The 20,824-nt window shown below is 44.3% G+C and overlaps 2 protein-coding genes across 2 annotated transcripts; both read right to left on the minus strand.

Annotated features, from left to right (window-relative positions):
- Positions 1-7,988: 7,988 nt before the first annotated feature.
- Positions 7,989-11,234, minus strand: LOC136655993 (helicase POLQ-like). Its single transcript, XM_066632784.1, has 3 exons — positions 11,124-11,234; positions 9,498-9,632; positions 7,989-8,272 (listed from the first exon to the last, which is right to left on the minus strand). Exons 1-3 carry the CDS (start codon positions 11,145-11,147, stop codon positions 8,177-8,179), a joined length of 255 nt encoding a protein of 84 aa, XP_066488881.1. The 5' UTR covers positions 11,148-11,234; the 3' UTR covers positions 7,989-8,176.
- Positions 11,231-20,218, minus strand: LOC136655692 (helicase POLQ-like). Its single transcript, XM_066632292.1, has 7 exons — positions 20,135-20,218; positions 15,352-15,591; positions 13,683-13,824; positions 12,239-12,343; positions 11,844-12,066; positions 11,345-11,502; positions 11,231-11,236 (listed from the first exon to the last, which is right to left on the minus strand). The coding sequence occupies exons 1-7, from the start codon at positions 20,155-20,157 to the stop codon at positions 11,231-11,233; spliced, it is 897 nt and encodes a 298-aa protein (XP_066488389.1). The 5' UTR covers positions 20,158-20,218.
- Positions 20,219-20,824: the final 606 nt, after the last annotated feature.

Here is a 20,824-nt window from a genome sequence, read left to right on the forward strand (position 1 = left end):
CATCCTGGTGCCCTCCCTTGCATCTGGCATTCTGACATAACCCATTTCTAAAATCAGGAGGTTGCGCATACACATCATGGCTTGTACCCCATAATGGATTTTTCCTCCAGAAACTTGTCCAATCCCCTTTTAAAGGCGTCCAGGCTAGACGCCATCACCACATCCTGTGGCAAGGAGTTCCACAGACTGACCATACGCTGATTAAAGAAATCTTTTCTTTTGTCTGTCCTAACTCTCCCAACACTCAATTTGAGTGGATGTCCCCTGGTTCTGGTTTTGTGTGAGAGTGTAAAGAGCATCTCCCTATCCACTCTGTCCATCCCCTGCATAATTTTGTATGTCTCAATCATGTCCCCCCTCAGGCGACTCTTTTCTAGGCTGAAGAGGCCCAAATGCCGCAGCCTTTCCTCATAAGGAAGGTGCCCCAGCCCCGTAATCATCTTAGTCACTCTCTTTTGCACCTTCTCCATTTCCACTATGTCTTCTTTGAGATGCAGCGACCAGAACTGGACACAATACTCCAGGTGTGGCCTTACCATAGATTTGCACAACGGCATTATAATACTAGCCGTTTTGTTCTCAATACCCTTCCTAATGATCCCAAGCATAGAATTGGCCTTCTTAACTGCCGCCGCACATTGGGTCGACACTTTCATCGACCTGTCCACCACCACCCCAAGATCTCTCTCCTGATCTGTCACAGACAGCTCAGAACCCACCAGCCTATATCTAAAGTTTTGATCTAAAGTTTTAAAGGCAGCCTCTAGGCATGTGCAGAGTGCGAAGTGGCTGGCGAACCGGAGCCCAGCTAGGAGGGGCCAAGCCCAGTGGGAGGCTTTGGGCCAGTGTGGTTGCCTTTTGGGCTAGTTACCTCCAGGGGGGCTATTGTGGGGAGAAAAGGAGGGGGACGTGGACACCTCCAGACCTCCCAGTGCCTGAGGCGGCATGCCAAATGCTATCTCCCCCCCCCCCGCACTGCTGGTCCAGTAATATTGCTGCCCCCACTTAATCAGGCAGCAACGGGACCCCCCACCACCCCATCATGCACACCACCCTCTTTGGCACCAGGGCTTAGTCTGGGTTGGATGCTAGCTGGGGCAATGGGAAAAGCACAGGCAGCCTCTGGGCATATGCAGAGTGCACACGTCACCCTCCCTGAATAATGACACCCTGGCCTGAAGGGCATAGCGGCTGGCAGAGTGGAGCCCGGCTAGGAATGGTCAAGCCCAGTGGGAGGCTTTGGGCCAGTGCGGGTGCCTCTTGGGCTAGTGGCCTCCATTGGAGCTGTTGTGGGGAGAAAAGGAGGGGGACACAGACCCCTCCAGACCTCCTAGTGCCTGAGGCGGCATGCCAAACACAACACCCCCCTCCCGCTTGCCCAGTGATGTGCCAGCCTCTGCTCCTTCCACTTGCAGTGGGGGGGGGCAAGTAAGCGGACAGAGAAGATGCCCCCACCAAGTCGCTGCCTGAGGCAACAGCTTTGGGTTGCCTCATGGACGGGCCGGACCTGATGCTGGCTGCCTTGAGTTCTTCAGGGGAAAGGTGGGATTAAAAGGAACACAGCAAACTAAGTGTTTGTTCATCAAAGCAAACAATTGGCAGTTCCTGGTGACTGCTGCACTCAAGAACATCATTGCCCACCTGGCTTCTTCTTCTGGCCTTCCTGCCAAGATACTGGGGTGCCTGGCACTGAGCCCCCAACGCCACCCCCATCCTCCACAGTACATCAGATTCCACCATTGCTATCAGTTCAGGGGGTGAACCAGGGGGTGAACAGTCCATTCATGAGGTTGATTGAGGCAGCCTCCTCAGGGAGCATATTGGCAAGTGGCACCTACCACTGTTTGCTGCTCTTCCTCCTCCCTGGATTGAAAAGGGAAGCAGAGACAGAGCAGAACTGTAAGCATGCAGAAGAATGGCAGGCTGGGCTGGCCCAGACTGGTGGGCCTTGTGAGAGATGTTGGCCTTCGACTGGCACCTGATCAGGCCAACCATGGATGCCACCCCGTTTCTCAAATTGGGGGAAAAAAGTGATGTCACAGCATTCTTGAGAACTCAGACCCTTTTATTTTCGATCAGGGGTGCCCAAACCCTGGCACGGGGGCCACTTGCAGCTCTCGGGGGCTCCCAATCAGGCCCTTGGGGAGTCCCCAGTTTCCAATGAGACTCTGGCCCTCCAGAGACTTGCTGGAGCCCATGCTGACCCGATGCAACTGCTCTCAGCATGAGGAGACTGTTTGACCTCTCACCTGAGCTGTGGGACCAGGGCTCCCTCCACTATTTGCTGTTTCACATCTGTGATGCAGCAGCAGCAGCGAAGGAAAGGCTGGTCTTGCTTTGTGCAAGGCCTTTTGTAGGCCTTGAGCTACTGCAAGACCTTCATTCATTCATATAAGTTCCATCTCTAATAAATTCATTGATGTAAATTTATTCAAATTTTAAATGTAAATTAATTCTTTTTTTTTCCTGGCCCCTGACACAGTGTGAGAGAAATGATGTGGCCCACCTGCTGAAAAGTTTGGACACCCCTGTTTAGACAGACATAATTCCTGGCGTGACATCCCACGCAACGTAAGAAAGTTTGAAAAGTTTACATAGCTTACTCATAACTCTTTCTAATGGACTAAGAAAACACCTTCTAAACCTGCTTAAACCCATTTTTGCCCAGCCCACAGGTGTACACATTTGCGTATGTGCAACGTTGGTCAGAAATGGCTTAACTTTACACTGAGATCTTACTTTATCCAACCATGAATCAGGCTTGTGCAACTTCTGATTCAACCCCTCATTTATTTACTGTGTCTTTTTGCCAGGGCAATCAAGGAAGTTTACTGTTGAAAGTATGCTGGTCCATCAGGTGCCAACTACCCATCCTCGATTTTTGCCATCCCAGGGAGGAAGACAGTCAGAAGTTACCCAATGTTGGCCAGAAACCAGTTTCAGCCGCATTACAGGAGGAAGCCATCAAAAGCAAAGGTCGATCTTTCCACAATTGGAACAAACCCAAATGTGCCACCTGTTTGGGAACAGTAAGACACTCCGATGGTACACACCAAAAATTCCCATAACAGTATCTGGAACATCACAAGAGTACCAACAGTGTTCTCATAACATCAGAAAAGACTTCCACAACATGTTGATCACAAACATACCTGAAGGACAAATGTCCTGAAAGCATTCCTTGAAATAGGACTGGTTAACTGCTGTTGCGGAGACAGGATGAGTCCAGGGGTACTGATCCACCCCTCCCCACCATGAAGGACATAAATCATTTTTTTGTTTTGTTCAATGGCGACAATAATTCTCTGTACTTGTTTTATTTTGTACTTGAAAATCTGAGTGGGTGAGCAGGATTATGTATGAGAAGACAGTCCTTGAAGTATCAGAGGCCCAAACATTGGAGAATATAATTTTCTTTTTAAAAAAATATCTCTGTTTCCAAACTATGTAAAGCTTTAATGGTCACGACCAACACTTTGAATTGGCCTTGAGAACAGAAGGAAAGCCAATGAAGCTGGTACAAGCTGGAGTCACCCCCCAAACCAGTGCCGTCTACACTTTGAACCGGGTGAAGTTTCTGGACAATTTTCAAAAATAACCCCACACAAGGCATAATTGAAATAATCAGGAGATACGATAGTTTAATGATTCTAATTAACTGCCTTGGATAACAGTTTTGGTACAAATGTGGCATCAAACTATTTCACATAAATGTGAGAGTAGTACAAATTGGTACTCATCCATCTGACACACTGAAGATGCAAAGAGAGTTCAGGCACCTCTACAGGGTTCTTGGGTCTGGTCAATGAGGAAGACTTCTGCAAGACTCAATCAGCTCAATTAAGCTTAATATGTGTGGTATTAAGCTTTGTAAACTCAAAAAATAAGCTTTGGTGGTTTACGAAAATACATCTGTTAGTGATTTTGTGCTCTTTTGCTCTCCTTTTGCTTATTGAGGCTCTGGTGGGAGACCATGTATCGTGTTTGGTGTTGGTTCACAAGTTGTATAAGTCTGCTCCTGATGATTGCAGCTCTAATTCATACACACTTTATTGTGGAAAACCTGCAACACTTGAACATGTATTTGAAGGGATGTGTGGAACCATCCCAGCACACACATTGGTGGATGTCTGCAGATCCCTCAGTCAATGGCGTCAGTGGTGTATAGATACCAATGGGGAGCATTTCAAGCACTTGGTCTAATTAACTGTCAGTCCAATCCTATGCATGCCTACTCAGAAGTAAGTCCCATTATAGCCAATGGGGCTTACTCCCAGGTAAGTGTGGATAGGATTGCAACCTCGGTCAAACAACTTCTTTGTATACTATACATGATATATGTGTGAATTATAGCATAATGAATTTTACACTAAAAGTGTGTATACATTTTCTTGGGACATTCTTGTATTATACAAGGTGAAATATACTAAACCAATGTATTCTATAGCTTAAGAGTGTGGGTGATGTGGTGGGCAATTCCTCCATCAAAAATTTAGATAGCAATCTATACTTACCTGTGTGTATGTGCTCTTTTATAAGGATGAAATTCTGAGGACTCTTAAGTAGCCTGAGAAACTGTGCTACCCTTCAATACCATGTACAGACGACTTTCAAGTGTGTTGTGCAACTTGAGTTGTCAAGCAAGCCATGACTACATTCCTATCAACAGCTGAAATTTACATCTTCAGGAGCCTGAGTTTATTCCATTCATCATAAAACTGAAGATCATGGGATTTCTTAGAAAATTAGAATGAAAGGGTTTGCTTAAGCTGCTTCAAAAGAAAAAGGAGTACTCTGTAAATTGAAGGAAGTTAGGTTCCAACTGATTTTGTCAGCTCTATTTACTTGGACACTTTGGCTAGCTTTGCCCTTATGGCAAAGAAGATCCATGCTAATTTTCTGTTGTCTAAATCTTAAAGTTTCTTCCTTTTTTTATCAGCCGGTAAGATCTTGAAAATTATTGAAGCCTGTTCCATTTTGGAACCACTTTAATATTCTACGTTTTTAGCCTATGTTGGGTTTCAATTCTTCAGTTTCATTGTGTGTTTGGAGGGTCGAATTGTTATCGTTTGTTTTATATGTGCTTTTGTGCTTTTATATCGTAATGACCAATTGGTTATATAATAAATTTTCTTCACTAGATCACTTGGTCATTTTGGTTCCACCTGGCTCTGTAATTGGTCACCAGTAGAAAAATCTGTTACAGGGGTGGAGACTAGTTGTGAGCAGTACATGAAATCATTGCAGGTGACTCTATGCAAAGAGGTTATATCAAACTTCTGCCAGCAATGCTGACGCAACTTCCTGTATTATGATTACAACTGCTGGAAAATATTTTACCTAAGGTCAGGGTGAACCTCGTGTCATTACAACAGACATCACAAAGTCTCTTGAAATCTGAATAGCTTTTCTTTTCCCAGACTGTAAGGCCAAGCTTTAACAGCAGCGGCCTTCTCAGATTCCAGAGACCACTTGTCAGTACCAAAATCTCAGTTGTGTACTAAGGAGCCCTGACTGTGCAAATATTCTTCACTTTCATAATACCACCTTACGGCACCACAGATACAAAGTGTTGCCTATATTATCAGATTGTTAGGCTGTTTGCCCTTGAATTATCTAGCAGCAGCAACTTTTCAGGCACTTAGGGCCGATTCTATCCAATTTTCCAGTGCTGGTGCAGCTGTGCCAATGGGACATAAGCTGCATCCAGTGGTGGGAATGCAGGCACAGAGGCCCCCTCAAGGTAAGGGAGGGGCTGAACCAGTGCTGGATATTTGGATAGGATCAGGTAGAAGTCCTCCCCACCAGCACTCTGATTACAAATCTTTTTAACTAAGAATGCATAGCACATATATCTATTCCTAAAGCATGGTTTTGCCCAATAATAACAGGATTTTTCTCCACTTATACTTGTCAATTATCAAGCATTTGAGAGGGAGTGCAGGGAGATGTGCTCGTTTGACAAAAGCTACCTGGTGCAATCATGGCTGATTTAAACCCAAGCAGCCCATATCAAACCCCATCCACCTCTTGCATTACTTTGGTTCCAACTGCCAGTGTTGTGGGATTTGGGGCAATAAAAGGGAAAAGAGAAAACTTGGCAGAACTGTCAAGTGGAAAGTGAATCAACCGGAACCTGAACCCAACTCTAAGCATAAACTGAGAGACATTGCCTGTGAACCAGAAATGAATGCAAATCTAAAATCTCTTGGCTGCCTTGAACCCAAACTGGAACCTAACCCCCAACCTCCCACAAAAAGTGGTAAGTGGTAATCTAGTATTGGCATACAACTGTATGGTTCATTTTGCATTTTCCTGTTTTCTTTCTTGCATGTATTTTGTTTGCTAAATCATTTTAAAAAATGATTTTTAATTTTTTTCTCAAGTTAAATCGTTCTTATTGTATCCACTTTATCGAGTTACACTGCAAGCAATGGATATTAGTCTGCGTGATATGTGTCTAAACTGGTTCAAAGTGTCTGAATAGACTGGGCATAGATTACTTTTTTTGATTCACAGTGCATTCCTATACATGTCTACTCAGAAATTGTATTCAGTGGGACTTACTGTTGGGTAACAGGGTAAGATTGCAGTCTTAATGTGTGGACTGGGACTGACCCACACAATTAAAAACCCCGATGAAACTGAACTGCAATTAAACCCAACATTTTAATGGTTGTAGTCCATAGGGGAATCACTGAAAGTGTTGAAGCTGGTCAGCATAAAGGGGTCCTTCTTACTGAAGTCCTGCTTGTTACCCCTCCTTCTTTTTCCTCTTCCCCATAGATTTGGGTTCTGATAATCCATGAATCTCAAATATTTTCCTCCACTTTTCCTGTTTCTGATGAAATAAAAAACACATGAAAACATGTTGCACCCAGTAAAATAATATGCAGGTTGACCTGAATGTCTGATGTGCCTTAATAAACAGGAAGTGGGTTTCCTGATCTCTCTCTCTCTCTCTCACACACACACACACACACACACACACACACACACACACACACACACAGAGTTTACAATGCTGGTGAGCAAAAGCAAGTATGTAACCCAAAGAATTCCACTGAGGTCTGCAATTAGAAAGTATTCTGACTGTAACATGTGGTTTTTTCTCTAAGTAATCTGTTAGGAACAGGCCTCCATGACCTGATCCACACTTTCAGGCTTTTTAGAGGCATGTCATTAAATCAGTCATCACCTCAGCTGACAAAACTATATGGTTTACAGGAAGTAGTAAATGACAAAGCAGAAGAAGAACACTCATAGAATAAAATCAGTCAGTTGCAAACTTGATTGCCTCCAAGTCATCTCAGACCAACCGAAGATCTCTTACAGGTTAGAGGCAGGACATCAGCCTACAGTTATTATAGTTTGAATTGGTGCATTTGGTAGGAGACAGCCTTTTCCAGCTGCATATAGGTTATGGGACTCCTTGCAAGATCCATCAAGTTTCCGCACTGACCTCCTGCCTTTATTTCAGGCAGGCACTTAATTTGGTTTGTGGATCATTTTGTTAGCTTTGCTTTATTTTTCATCTGCCACCTCTTTGTGTATGTATTGCACTTTGGAATTCAGAATACGGACATGGTGGGATACAGAAGAGGTGGATGTCTGTAATGTCACTGTTGGCCCTTCTCTACTAGTATCTTTTATTAACAGGATTCTGATAAATGACCATGCTTAGGGAGGTGGTAAGTCAAATACAGGCCACTCTTAGAGGCACTTTTATCTTAGTTCCTCCAGTGTAGCTAAGTCATACCCATATATTAAAAATATATATATATATATTACTTTCATGATGGCCTAAGAAACACATTTCTGGAAATCTGGGGGGAGGGAAGCACAACCAATTTCCTAATAAGGCCACTGAATCATGCTTGCAACAGATCAAAAGAGGATTTTCCACAAAGAGCGATATTTTACAATGAAGAAGAGATTCACATCCATAGCAAACTAGGATATAATTTAATGATAAAAAAGACAAGGCACCTGAAAGGGACAATGAAAACAAGTCAGTTTATAGTTAGCTGAAGTCTTAGTTTCATGCTATATAAGAAGAAAGCACAGGGAGAAGAACTTTTGGACTTTTTATAACTAAAATAAACTTACTTACACATATACAGCAAATTACAAATAGATATTAAGGTAGAAAATCATGATCTGTTGACTCTCAGATTCATAAAGAAGAATGATTAGGAGGTATATCTGTAGGTATTTTCAGTAATTCTTCAACCACTTCTTGTAAAGCCTCAGCCTTTTCAGCCAAACGCATCTGCACCCAAAAACAAAGTCAAAATTACCCAGATAATAGAAACACTGCCTGCATGTAGGGGTTGGGGGTGCTGGCACTTTCCACTGCATCACAAGCAGACACACAAAGCGACTAATCTGAAATACACTGAAGCTACGTATAATATACATCAAAGACCAATTTGGATTTGTTTTTGCAACATCCCCCACCCCGTTTGCAAGAAGTCTCTGAAAAATTCCATGACCGGCTGATTTATGAGCTTGCCGATTCAGGATGAATAGGATGCCACATTCTTCTGGCCCTGAGATAAACAGGCCCATTTGCAGTCATAAAGACTGTGTCATTAGTCTCTAGCTAGACCCACCAACTTCACTTACAAGTCCATAGAAAGTCTTATGGTCTCACACAGGTGTCCTGAATGATGGCGCACCCCAGCTGCAACATTCCCAGGAAATGGTCATCTCCTCCAGGGAAACCCACCAAGGAAAATCTCAGAACAAAGGGTTGGTCAAGGATGAGCTCATCCCACAATAGATTATGTTATAGTCTATGAAAAAATTCCTATAAAGGTCTGGACAGACTCCTTAAAATGCATTCAAAGAACTGCTCAGCCCCTGCCAAGCTGCCCCTCAAGAAACCTTCCTCTGGGAAGCACTCTTGGCTCCCTTGCCCAACTTCTCTTCCCTAAGAACAGTGAAGGCTTATCTTCATCCCCCATCAAGTTTGTTTACTGAACCCTATATCTTCCTCTCCCTTTTGGAATATTTTTCTAACTAGGAAGACTGTTGTTTGGGCTAACTAGCCCTATGACATGCATCAACCTGAGTCTTAAAACCATCTCAGCAGAAACAGAAAGACAACCTTGGTTAATGCTCCTACTGGTCCTGCTGTTGTATCTTCTGTCTCCTGAGCAGCCAAACTGACAATGCCCTTAGCATCTCTATCCCCTCCTCTGTCTGCCTGTGTGTCACACTCCATCAATCCCCCATCTCTCAGGGACTGGTGTTTTAGTTAGGAATAATTGTATGAGGAAGAGAGAAGCTCTCCTGCTGCAAGTGAGTGAAGGGGCCTGTTGAGGGGCTCACTCATTGCCTGTGGCCACTGGTCCAGATTATAGTGAACTCTGATATAAGTCACAGCCTGTTATGGCTAGATTGATTAGTTCTGTTTAGTTTCTTTCCCCTTCTTCTAGCTAGACTACTGAAGACTGAGTCCCAGCAGCTAAATAGTATTCAAGGCTTCTCACCTTTGCAGAGGAAACAATTCGTCTGGCCTGACCTCTAGACAAATGCTCAATAGATTTTACCAGCACTTCTGGATTTGCATTAGCCAAGTGTGCTAATGTTTTATATCCTGAGTTGTAGAGTTGCTTGGCTCGAGCCTGTGAAAGGGAACAAAAATCTAATTAAAGAGAGGGATAGCCTGTACCCTGTACATCACCAACCAAGTCTCTTCAACAACCTCTCATATTTCTAGCATCACTGCTGCTATTCTTGAAGAGATACTGGTTCTCTTTCGTTCAGATTGCACACTAATCTGATTTATTGGTAGAGAAAAAACTAATCAAAGAGCCCTTTTTCTTTAATCTTGTATATTATTTTTAATCTTGTATGTTTTCTCCTATCAAGATCTGAAATGATACAGAAAAAGATGTTGTATCATCATCATCATCATCATCTCCCAACTCTCATGAGAATTAGTAAGATTTATTTGGAACACTGCAATAAAAAATAAACACAGAACTTCTAAGGTAAACTTGGAAAAAATACCAATATGATTTTAATATTTATTCTCTTATTCCGCCTATGAATAGTTATGGTTTGTGTTGTGAGAGTAAGAACATGCATGTTCCAAGAAGACACGTACTATTTTACGTGATCAGACCATTGCTAATTTTGTTTGTCTTTGCTTGGCACCTAATTTAAGGCTAGCCCAATTACAAGCTGTGATAAGAGAGGGCAAAGCAGGTATATCCTGTTGCACTGAGGAAAAGTTCCAACCGTAGCAAGTTACCGTCAATTTCTTGGTTGCCACTAACATGGGAATATCTGCCAAAAAAACACTGGGAAGTTTCAATGCCGGTTCAAGTTGAAGCATTTTAACTCAGAAAGCCTTCCTGAACACAATGGGGCTTACTCTATCGTGAGCGTGTTCGCGATTGGTGCCTCAATGGTCTAATAACACTTTTTTCTAGATCTTGGTTGTTCAGGTTTTCTAGACCACAAAGGCTTATGCTTGAAATGAGTTGGTTAAGTTTTAGAGGTGCTATAAGGTCTTTGTTGTCTTTGCTATGTGGATTACCTTTGATCAAGAACTGCATCTCATAATAGCAAGATACAGTTCACAACTATTAGCCCACAGCAAAAGTACAGTAGTTGATCATCACATACCAAACAGGAGTACACATCTGTCACCATACTGACCCTTCCAAAAAAGGGACATTTTCTTGAGCTGCTAGCATGGCAGAATGAGGCCCAATGGAGCAACACACAAAAGTGCAAGCACAGACCTCAAAGGAGTGTTGTGGGAGTTACATTCTGAGGAACCTGCACGTGTGCTGCTCCATCGCCTGGGATTAGGTCCCAATTCCTAGTGAAGATAATGTTGCACCTGATCTCAGACAGTAGACACTAAATTTCTTCAAAGTAAATTTTAGAAATTATCTTTAATTCAGTTTTGATTTTTGAAAACTGTTAGAGTTATTCTGGCTTTTTTCTACTCATGCTTCTACTATAATCCTATGCATGCTTGGTAAGCCCCACTGAACACAATGAGACTTACTTTTGGGAAAACATGCATAGGATTGTGTGGTTTATCTTAAGAGTTCAGAAATGGGTTTACAAAAACCTGAACAAACTCGAGGTTTACTAACCTCTAAGACTCCTGCCACCTCCATAAGTGGGATGAGCTCCGCCTTAACACAATAGGTCAACCTCTAGGTAAGTTCTGTCAAGAGAGCTTTATAAACCCAAAATTCACTCAGCTCTTGCAAAAATTAAGACACAACAATTAAAAAATGTTAACTAAACTAACATTGCACTGTCTTGTCTCAAAATTCCTTATTGGAGAATATAATTAAAAACACACACTTACCTGTTTAAGATAGATCATCCAATTTGGGATACACTGAGAAATCATATCATAAGGCATTGTCAGGTAGAGTAAGTGAAGGCAGCTTTCAAGAATTAACCCCTCAAGCCCTTTCTTCAAGTCCTTATAGACTGTATTACAATATGCCAAATCAACAGAACCTGAAATGTATTTGAAAGCAAAAAAATATAACACACAAGACAATAGTCCTTTCCTCTCATGCTCTGAGGATGAGAGGAAAGGTTGCAGCAGTTCAGTGTGCAAGCATGTTGGAAGAGTCTCAAAGGCTCATAGATACCAAGTTGCCTTTCCAGACAATTAAAAATTCCGTTTGCTTCTTTTAGTGGGAACAGTTGCCAATTAAAGCCCCAAATATCCTCACATAATAGACATAGCACAGCCTACTTTGATTCAGAGTTTCAGTAAAACAAACAATTCAAAGTAGATTCTGCATTACTTCGTGCTGAAGCCTACCCATGTCTGGTATAGATAGATGTCTTACCTTTGTAAGTGGCTTGACCCAATGGAGTGATTTCTAGATTATGCTGACCATTTTGATCACTGTGACCGTTTGCTCTCTCTTTTAGGAGCCCGCTTTGTTTTAACCATTGCAACACCTCTACAGTTACATCCCACAGACTCTTTTCTTTAGGTAGAAGCTGTTGCTGGATACTAAACAAAGTCCCACACATAAACTGATAAACCTCCTCAGGGTTTGTTGCCATCTATAACAAAAAAACAAATATTATATGAAGTCAGACCAAGGACTGGGGGAAAATATGAGATCTGGAGAAATGAAACAAAATTTAATCATTTATTATTCCATCTGAAATCTCCTTTCTTTCAAACAATCTGCTCATAAAGACAACAACATTTAAAGCACACACAAAAGATTACCTTTAATCCAACTAATGACAACAGCAGGCTTTGGATACCCTTGTTGAATTCAAGATGGAGACTGCTGTAGCAGCTTTCTAAAGGACTGTGTACTAAGTTTTGAACCTGAAAAAAATGTTTACAACAAATATCAGCGAAATATCACAACTAAGTGGAAGAAAAGTTATAACCATGTCATACTTGTACCCAACATTCATAAAACTCTGCCTCTTTCAATACATCTGCCACTCTCATAGTAATACCATAAGTGTATGAAGTTCCCTGCTCTTATTGCTTCATGAAGGCTGCACTCCCAAGTAATTCTTTGAAGCAAGTTCAAGAAACTTTCAAGTAACATAGAAAGCTGCTTATAATGAGTCTACTACTAGTCCCTCTAACTCGGCACCATCTACACTGAATGGCTCCTGGGTTTCAGATGGGGGGTCTCTATCTGTGGATGCCTGGTATTGAACCTGGGACCTTTTGCATAGAAAGCAGGAGCATTATCACTGAGTTACAGCCTCCTCCTTTGAAGTAAACAGACATAAAGGGATGATAAGCTATAAAGAGAAATTATCTGCAGCTAGGGTGGTCCCAGGGCTGTGGAATGATTTTCTCAAGTGGTTTGATGGTATTTCTCCCCTTCTGGCTCTTTAGTGAATATGCAATGACCAGTCAAGGAAGCCTTTGGATGCTAAGAACTGCTTGAACTTTGGTACTGCAGTTGAGTGCTTATGTTGTGGGATAATTTAGATTGGGTCTTGCTCCTCATTTCTATTCGTATGTTTAAGAGCTGTGGTTTTGTTCTATTTTGTGAGGTTGTGAGCCATCATGAGCCTTTTTGGGAAGGTAAAGAATAAATGGTTTAAATATAAACAAACAAAGAATTCTCCGCAGAGGACACTTCGCAGGTTTGCACGCTGATTACTCTGTAGGTTTACTAAAGCTTGAATCTCTGTCAGCAATGATGCAAGGTATTTCAATAAGCATTTAGACAAAGAAAGAGAAGGGATTATTTTAGCCATGTATTTTTTTTTTAATAAATGAATAAAAAAATCCATCTTTTTAAATATGCAGATTTCTAATCAATATTTTAATTTTCTTAAATCAGATTGCGCTTAAAGGTTGCTACCCACCCTAAACCATGCAGATGAGGTTGGTTATCTATTAATATATATATTAATATATTCAACAATTATTTTTCCAAATTGAAGATGCTACGTTCTTGATAGTGATGCCATTTAATGAGGAACTAAAATAACCGTTAGCTTTCAAGAAGAAACTGGGTTTTGTTGCCCTTATTACCAAAGAAAAAATGTCCTTAAATATACTTACTAAAGGAAGAATCAAACTAGATCAGAGCAAGCTTGCATTTTAAAAATCTGGGCTCCTCCCTATACTATACAATCGACTTAACCTGGTGACTCAGAAGCCTCCAAATCGCCATTCTTTTTGCTTAAGTTACCAGCTCTTTGTCCTTCTCTTGCACTATGAGGATGCTTTCACCAGCCTTGTCGATACCAGCACGAACAGCTCTGCCAACCACCTGCTTATACTGGTTCTTCTTCAAGAAGTCTGTGGCAACATATGGCGCTCTTAAAATAACCCTAAGGAAACAATGTAAGTGCAGTTTAATTACAGTACTGATACGTCTAGATTTTTCCCCCTCAAGAGAAGGGGCACTACTAAGTCTTTCAATGGTCTGTGAAACAGGAAGAGTACTTAACTGAACACATTTGGGTAATTTGCTAAGCACCTTACAGTAAAAATTGATATCTGGGACCTTCAGGACCCAAGCACTGCAGGATACCAGAACATCTCCACTGCTACAGCTGTCAGTTTCACTTGGGATGCTGTCACTTTCATTGTGGATCTGTTCAGAATGCTCCTCAGTGGTTCCCAAGGTCAACAGCAAACTGGAAGTCAGGGTGGGTTTGCTTGCTGACCTAGTTAACAGAGCTTTTCAGATTGTGAAGTGCCAGATATTGCAACTTTTACAATATTTCTGAAACTAGTATTTGCTGAAATAAACAAAACAAAATGTACTGATGTCAATATTCTGCTTGATAAATGGTACATATTAAATAATGAGTAATCCTAAGCCACACAATCGTTTAAGTTAAAGTTACTTTTGGTTTTAGTGTACCAGGATTTCTGAAATATATTCCCACAACATCTAGGGAGCTACCCAAGCAGGATTGACAAGGAGCACTAAGGAAATCCTGGTTGGCTAATCTCTTGCCTTGTGCCATGCTGCTAGCTGGCACTGCTAAGGTAAACAAGAATCATCAGGCCAAGAAGCTAACAGTCCTTGTTTAGTATTCAGTCAGCATTCAGTCATTACATTTCAAATCAGGAGCTAAAGGGATTTAACAAGTAGCAAGTGGACAGCAAAGAACATCAATGCCAATGGTTCCCCCTCTAGGATATCACGTCCTTAAGGCCAATCCTGTGCCACAATCAATTTTCCTTCCTCACTCATGTTTGTTAGAAAGTACTACAAATAGGAATTAAAATAGGAGAGGAGACTGGAAAAATTACTGGTCACATTTGAGCCAAAGGAAGAGGAGCAGCAGAGCTTCTGTTGCGCAGAAGTAAGAGAGACCTTGGCCGCAATCCTAACCGGCAGTTATGCCGGTATAGGTGGCCCTGGAGGGTTGCAAATGTGCCGTAAAGCACGTTTGCGCCTCTTTAGGCGGGAGCTGCCCATGTGTGGATGTGCCGACGTGTGGATGGAGGCAGAAGCCTCCGCTGTGGCTCCCGCGCCGCCGCTTGTGTCGGTGCGTGCATGCCAACATAAGTAGCAAAGGTAGGCTTGGGGTGCGTGGGGAGGGGGTGTTACTGGGGGGGAAGGCGGGCCCAGGGGCGGGCTCGCGGGGCTGTGACCAGGCAGTTATGCTGGATTCCAACCCCCGTCCCCGGGGCGAGCAGAGCGGCTTCAAATAGCTCCGCTCTCCTTGGACTTGCACCACCTCCAGAGGTGGCGCAGGTCTGAGGAGACCCATTTGTTCAGCTCTCAAGACCATACTGTAGTTTATATCCCAGAAAACCTCTCAGAATGTTTCTAAGCTTTTTGCTAATGTAGGATTAGCAAAATTAATGTAACAAAAACCAAAACCAGTTCCCCAACTAACCTTCGGGCTGGCAAGTTAACTCCAGCAGCCAGAGTAGAAGTGCAAGTAAGGAGACAGAGGGTTCCTAAAGAATAAGCTTCCTCAATTTGTTTTCTTTCATCGCTGGTGAGGCCACTATGGTGATAGGCAATTCCAAATGGAATAGTTCGCCTCAATATTGGACAAAGTTTTCCATTACAGATGTTTGTTAAATCTTTAATAAGATCCTGCTTTTCTTTCTCTTTCAGCTTTTTATAATCTCTAGGGGGAAAAATAGATTATTCTGATATCATAAACTGAACCCAACAAATCCTAATCTTTTTTAACCACAGTTTATGAACAAGCTGGGACGGGAAACTGCAATTGTATTTGGATGTCATGACAAATTCCACTTTGCTCAAAATGAAGACTGAAAGAAACATGGAAGCCCAAGGCAATAACCATGTTTAAACTAGGGTTTAGTATGTATGAACCGTATCACTATTTTTAAGAGATATAATTTGCTGATTAGATTCTATAGTTCATTGTACACAAACACAAAAAGCTTCTCAAATTCAGTGCATCACATCATCAAGAATTACATGTCCATGATATGAAATTTATGGAAGCATGCAACAACAAGCTATTGATTTAATAGACTACTAAACAGTATCTTGTACTTTATTTTATGTAAAATATTTGTCACATTTCAGCCTGACAACAGGCCTCCAAGGTAGCCAAGATGAGAAAATTAAGAAACTCCAAACTTAATAAAGTATTGTAGGGGCCCATCCCTGCAGGAGCCTGGAGCAGGCTTGTTCCACCCCCAGCGAGGCCTCAGATTGGCTGGAGGGGGAGGGGTTCCAGTACTCTTGTCCTCCTTAGCAGAGCTACCACCCCTGGCTTGGGAGCAGGAGCTGTTCACCTCACAGCTCCCTACTTCACACTGCCTCCCTCTCATCCCTGGCTCCCGTTTTATGGAGCAAGCCCGCCCCTTTTTGCCCCTCCCCTTCCTCCAGGTGGGGCAGAAAAGGCCTTTCCTGTTCCTGGCTTGTTTCCTTCTGTGTTCCTTGTTTGCCCTGCCAGCCCCCTCTGTCTGGTTGGGGTGAGCCAACCTTCTTTGCCCCCCTCAAGGGCAGGAAAGCCTCCCCACCCTGAGCATGGGGTGCCTGCTCCAGGGTAAGTTGGGGGTCAGGGCATCTGGGAGGGGCCCCGACAGGTATCACCACCATAAAACCAGTAAAAGCTAACAGATGCTCTACTTCTCACTCCACAGACTTTCCCCGAATATAAGTAATCAAAAAGAAGGGTGGCACCATCATGCTAAAGTCAAAGGGATGAACTCTCACTTGAGGTAGTCATGAGGGAAATAGAATTGTAAGTGTGATTATACGCTTACACTGTTTTTAAGAAGTTTACCAAAGATGCACATGGTGAGCATCCGGTTTGGTATATAACCAGTAATAGGAATTATAACCATACATACTCCATAAACATATTGGCAACCTTCAGTCTCGAAAGACTATGGTATCGCGCTCTGAAAGGTGGTTCTGGCACAGCGTCTAGTGTGGCTGAAAAGGCCAATCCGGGAGTGACAATCCCTTCCACACCAGGAGCAAGTGCAGTCTGTCCCTGGTCTGTCTCCCTGGCTATGGGCCTTCCTTCTTTGCCTCTTAGCCTCAGACTGTTGGCAAAGTGTCTCTTCAAACTGGGAAAGGCCATGCTGCACAGCCTGCCTCCAAGCGGGCCGCTCAGAGGCCAGGGTTTCCCACTTGTTGAGGTCCATCCCTAAGGCCTTCAGATCCCTCTTGCAGATGTCCTTGTATCGCAGCTGTGGTCTACCTGTAGGGCGCTTTCCTTGCACGAGTTCTCCATAGAGGAGATCCTTTGGGATCCGGCCATCATCCATTCTCACGACATGACCAAGCCAACGCAGGCGTCTCTGTTTCAGCAGTGAATACATGCTAGGGATTCCAGCACGTTCCAGGACTGTGTTGTTTGGAACTTTGTCCTGCCAGGTGATGCCGAGGATGCGTCGGAGGCAGCGCATGTGGAAAGCGCTCAGTTTCCTCTCCTGTTGTGAGCGAAGAGTCCATGACTCGCTGCAGTACAGAAGTGTACTCAGGACGCAAGCTCTGTAGACCTGGATCTTGGTATGTTCCGTCAGCTTCTTGTTGGACCAGACTCTCTTTGTGAGTCTGGAAAACGTGGTAGCTGCTTTACCGATGCGCCTGTTTAGCTCGGCATCGAGAGAATGAGTGTCGGAGATCGTTGAGCCAAGGTACACAAAGTCATGGACAACCTCCAGTTCATGCTCAGAGATTGTAATGCAGGGAGGTGAGTCCACATCCTGAACCATGACCTGTGTTTTCTTCAGGCTGATTGTCAGTCCAAAATCTTGGCAGGCCTTGCTAAAACGATCCATGAGCTGCTGGAGATCTTTGGCAGAGTGGGTAGTGACAGCTGCATCGTCGGCAAAGAGGAAGTCACGCAGACATTTCAGCTGGACTTTGGATTTTGCTCTCAGTCTGGAGAGGTTGAAGAGCTTTCCGTCTGATCTGGTCCGGAGATAGATGCCTTCTGTTGCAGTTCCAAAGGCCTGCTTCAGCAGGACAGCGAAGAAAATCCCAAACAAGGTTGGTGCAAGAACACAGCCCTGCTTCACTCCGCTTCGGATGTCAAAAGGGTCTGATGTGGAGCCATCGAAGACAACAGTGCCCTTCATGTCCTTGTGGAAGGATCTGATGATGCTGAGGAGCCTGGGTGGACATCCAATCTTGGGGAGAATCTTGAAGAGGCCGTCTCTGCTGACCAGGTCGAAAGCCTTTGTGAGATCTATGAAGGCTATAAAGAGTGGCTGTCGTTGTTCCCTGCATTTCTCCTGCAGTTGTCTAAGGGAGAATACCATATCAGTGGTGGACCTGTTGGCTCGGAATCCACACTGCGATTCTGGATAGACGCTCTCTGCAAGTACCTGGAGCCTCTTTAGTACAACTCGGGCAAACAGCTTTCCTACAACGCTAAGGAGAGAGATGCCGCGGTAGTTGTTGCAGTCACCCCTGTCACCTTTGTTCTTGTACAGCGTGATGATGTTTGCATCCCTCATGTCTTGAGGTACTCCACCTTCTCTCCAGCAGAGACAGAGGATTTCATGCAGCTCAGTGACGATGATCTCTTTGCAGCATTTTAGGACTTCAGCAGGGATGCTGTCTTTTCCAGGTGCCTTGCCAAAGGCAAGGGAGTCCAGGGCCACGTGAAGTTCTTCTAGGGTTGGTTCACTGTCAAGCTCTTCCAGCACAGGCAGGCACTCAATGTTGTTCAGTGCTTCTTCGGTGACTACATTTTCTCTGGAATATAGCTCAGAGTAGTGCTGCACCCAGCGTTCCATCTGCTGCGCCCGATCCTGGATGACCTCGCCTGTGGCAGACTTCAGAGGGGCAATTTTCTTCTGTGTTGGACCTAGGGCCTGCTTGATACCATCATACATCCCCTTGATGTTGCCCGTGTCAGCTGCTATCTGTATCTCGGAACAGAGCTGGAGCCAGTAGTCGTTAGCACATCTCCTGGCAGTCTGTTGGACTTTGCTGCGAGCAGTTCGGAGGACCTGCAGGTTGCGCTCACTGGGACAGACCTTGTATGCTGCTTGAGCTCTCCTCTTTTCCTCAATGACTGGTGTCAACTCCTCAGAGTGGGCTTCAAACCAGTCTGCCGCCTTGTTGGTCTTCTTGCCGAATATGGACAAGGCGGTGTTGTAAACGGTATTCTTGAAATGTTCCCATCTGTTGGATGCATTTGCGTCGGCCGGGCCTGGAAGAGATTCCTCAAGCGCTTGTGCAAATTCCTCCACTTTTCTCTGATCCCGGGTCTTGCTGGTATCAATGCGAGGTCTTCCTTCCTTTTTCGTGTGATACAGTCGCTTTGTTTGCAGTTTCACTCTGCTGCACACCAGGGAGTGGTCAGTGTCGCAGGCAGCACCATGATAACTGCGTGTGATCTTGATGCTGGGAAGGCTGGAGCGTCTGGTGAGGATCAGGTCGAGCTGGTGCCAGTGCTTTGATCTTGGATGTCTCCAAGAGACTCTATGTTGGGGCTTTGTGTTGAAGAATGTGTTGCTGACACAGAGACCATGATGACAGCAAAACTCTAGCAGGCGTTGGCCATTTTCGTTCATCCTCCCAGTGCCAAACTGACCTAAGCAAGTGGGCCATGAACTGTTATCAGCACCAACTCTAGCATTGAAATCGCCGAGAATGAACAATGGCTCTTTTACAGGGATTTTCTTGACAGTGGTGGCCAGGTCATCATAGAATTTGTCTTTGGCTTCTGCTGGAGACGACAGAGATAGGTCCTGCTGATGACTGGAGCTGCAGGGACAAAATTCTTTCACTTCCCACAGTAGGTGGGATGATGGATTTCAGCAGGGTATTTCTGACCGCAAAGCCAACGCCATGTTCCCTGGTTTCGTTTGGTGGTTTTCCCTGCCAGAAAAATGAGAAATTTCTCTCCTTGACAGATCCGGAATCTGGCAGCCTAGTCTCTTGAAGGGCGACGATGTCCATCTGCAGTCTGCTCAGCTCCATGTCGATGACAGCTGTTTTGCGTGCGTCGTCTATTTCTTGCAGGTCATCAGAGAAGCCAGGTGTCATTGTCCTAACGTTCCAGGTGCCCAGCTTTAGGGCAGTAGTTTTCTGTTTTCTGTTGCATGGTGCAGAGTTGTCGATCCGCTTGTCGGTTTTCACCCTAAACCCCACGCACCCCATGAGGTTAACGGACCGTGGCAAGGCAACACCTTATTTAGCAACTGGACTGCAATCAGAAAACATACCTGTTCAAGTACTTGCATATCATTTCTGCTACATTTTCACAGTTCTTCTTAGTGGGGCAAAAGACAAGGCAGGAGTACTTTGGAATAACTGGCTGGGGACTGCCCAGCTTAAGGCGGGCGGTAGCTGCCCAATGAGATGCAATGATCTCTCCCACCGTCGGAAGCAGCCCCTGGCGTCATGCTCTACGCCAATCGAGCAAAGACTTATAACCGGTAAACTGCTGCTTCCCGTGTTGTGCCGACGCCGTATGGCGAAGTTGGAGTGTCCTCTCCAGTGCACGAAGCCTGGGTAAAGAAGGTATGGAGGATAGGCTGTTACCCATGCAGCAAATCCCCCCTCTCCACGTCGCTGGAATGGTCCAATGGAAAGGCAGAAGCCAATACGGTTGGTTCCAGCGGCGTCGCAGGAGTTGCCAGAACGTGACTGTGTTCAGCCATGAACTGCCTAAGGGACTCCGGCTCCTGATTTTGCCTCGAGGTTGACTCCTGAAGCCTTTTCCAGAACTGGATGTAGCCACAAGGCAGTGGAGGTTTGGGATCAGAGTTTCCTTCTCTTAGATGAGCTGCCTTCCTAGGCTGACGAGTCCCATCTACCCGGTGGCTGTTTAGTCGCCTCTTACGACAAGTACAGCCAAACTGAGGGCCTATTCTTGGCCCCCAGCCCCCAGGGGTAACTCCATAAACAGCTAG

This window comes from Tiliqua scincoides, chromosome 6, assembly GCF_035046505.1.
Source record: "Tiliqua scincoides isolate rTilSci1 chromosome 6, rTilSci1.hap2, whole genome shotgun sequence".
NCBI classification, from domain to species: domain Eukaryota; kingdom Metazoa; phylum Chordata; class Lepidosauria; order Squamata; family Scincidae; genus Tiliqua; species Tiliqua scincoides.

Bases quoted from the DNA above. Each gene is read 5' to 3' on its own strand.
- LOC136655993 (XM_066632784.1), bottom strand. From the start codon at position 11,147: ATGGAGGTGGCAGGAGTCTTAGAG. The intron at 9,633-11,123 runs GTTAGTAAACCT...TCCCTTTCACAG, and splicing joins AGGTGGCAGGAGTCTTAGAG to GCTCGAGCCAAGCAACTCTA. The intron at 8,273-9,497 runs GTGAGAAGCCTT...TTTTGGGTGCAG, and splicing joins GAATTGTTTCCTCTGCAAAG to ATGCGTTTGGCTGAAAAGGC.
- LOC136655692 (XM_066632292.1), bottom strand. From the start codon at position 20,157: ATGATATGCAAGTACTTGAACAG. The intron at 15,592-20,134 runs GTATGTTTTCTG...TTTTCCCCCTAG, and splicing joins ATATGCAAGTACTTGAACAG to AGATTATAAAAAGCTGAAAG. The intron at 11,503-11,843 runs GTAAGACATCTA...AATACATTTCAG, and splicing joins GGGTCAAGCCACTTACAAAG to GTTCTGTTGATTTGGCATAT.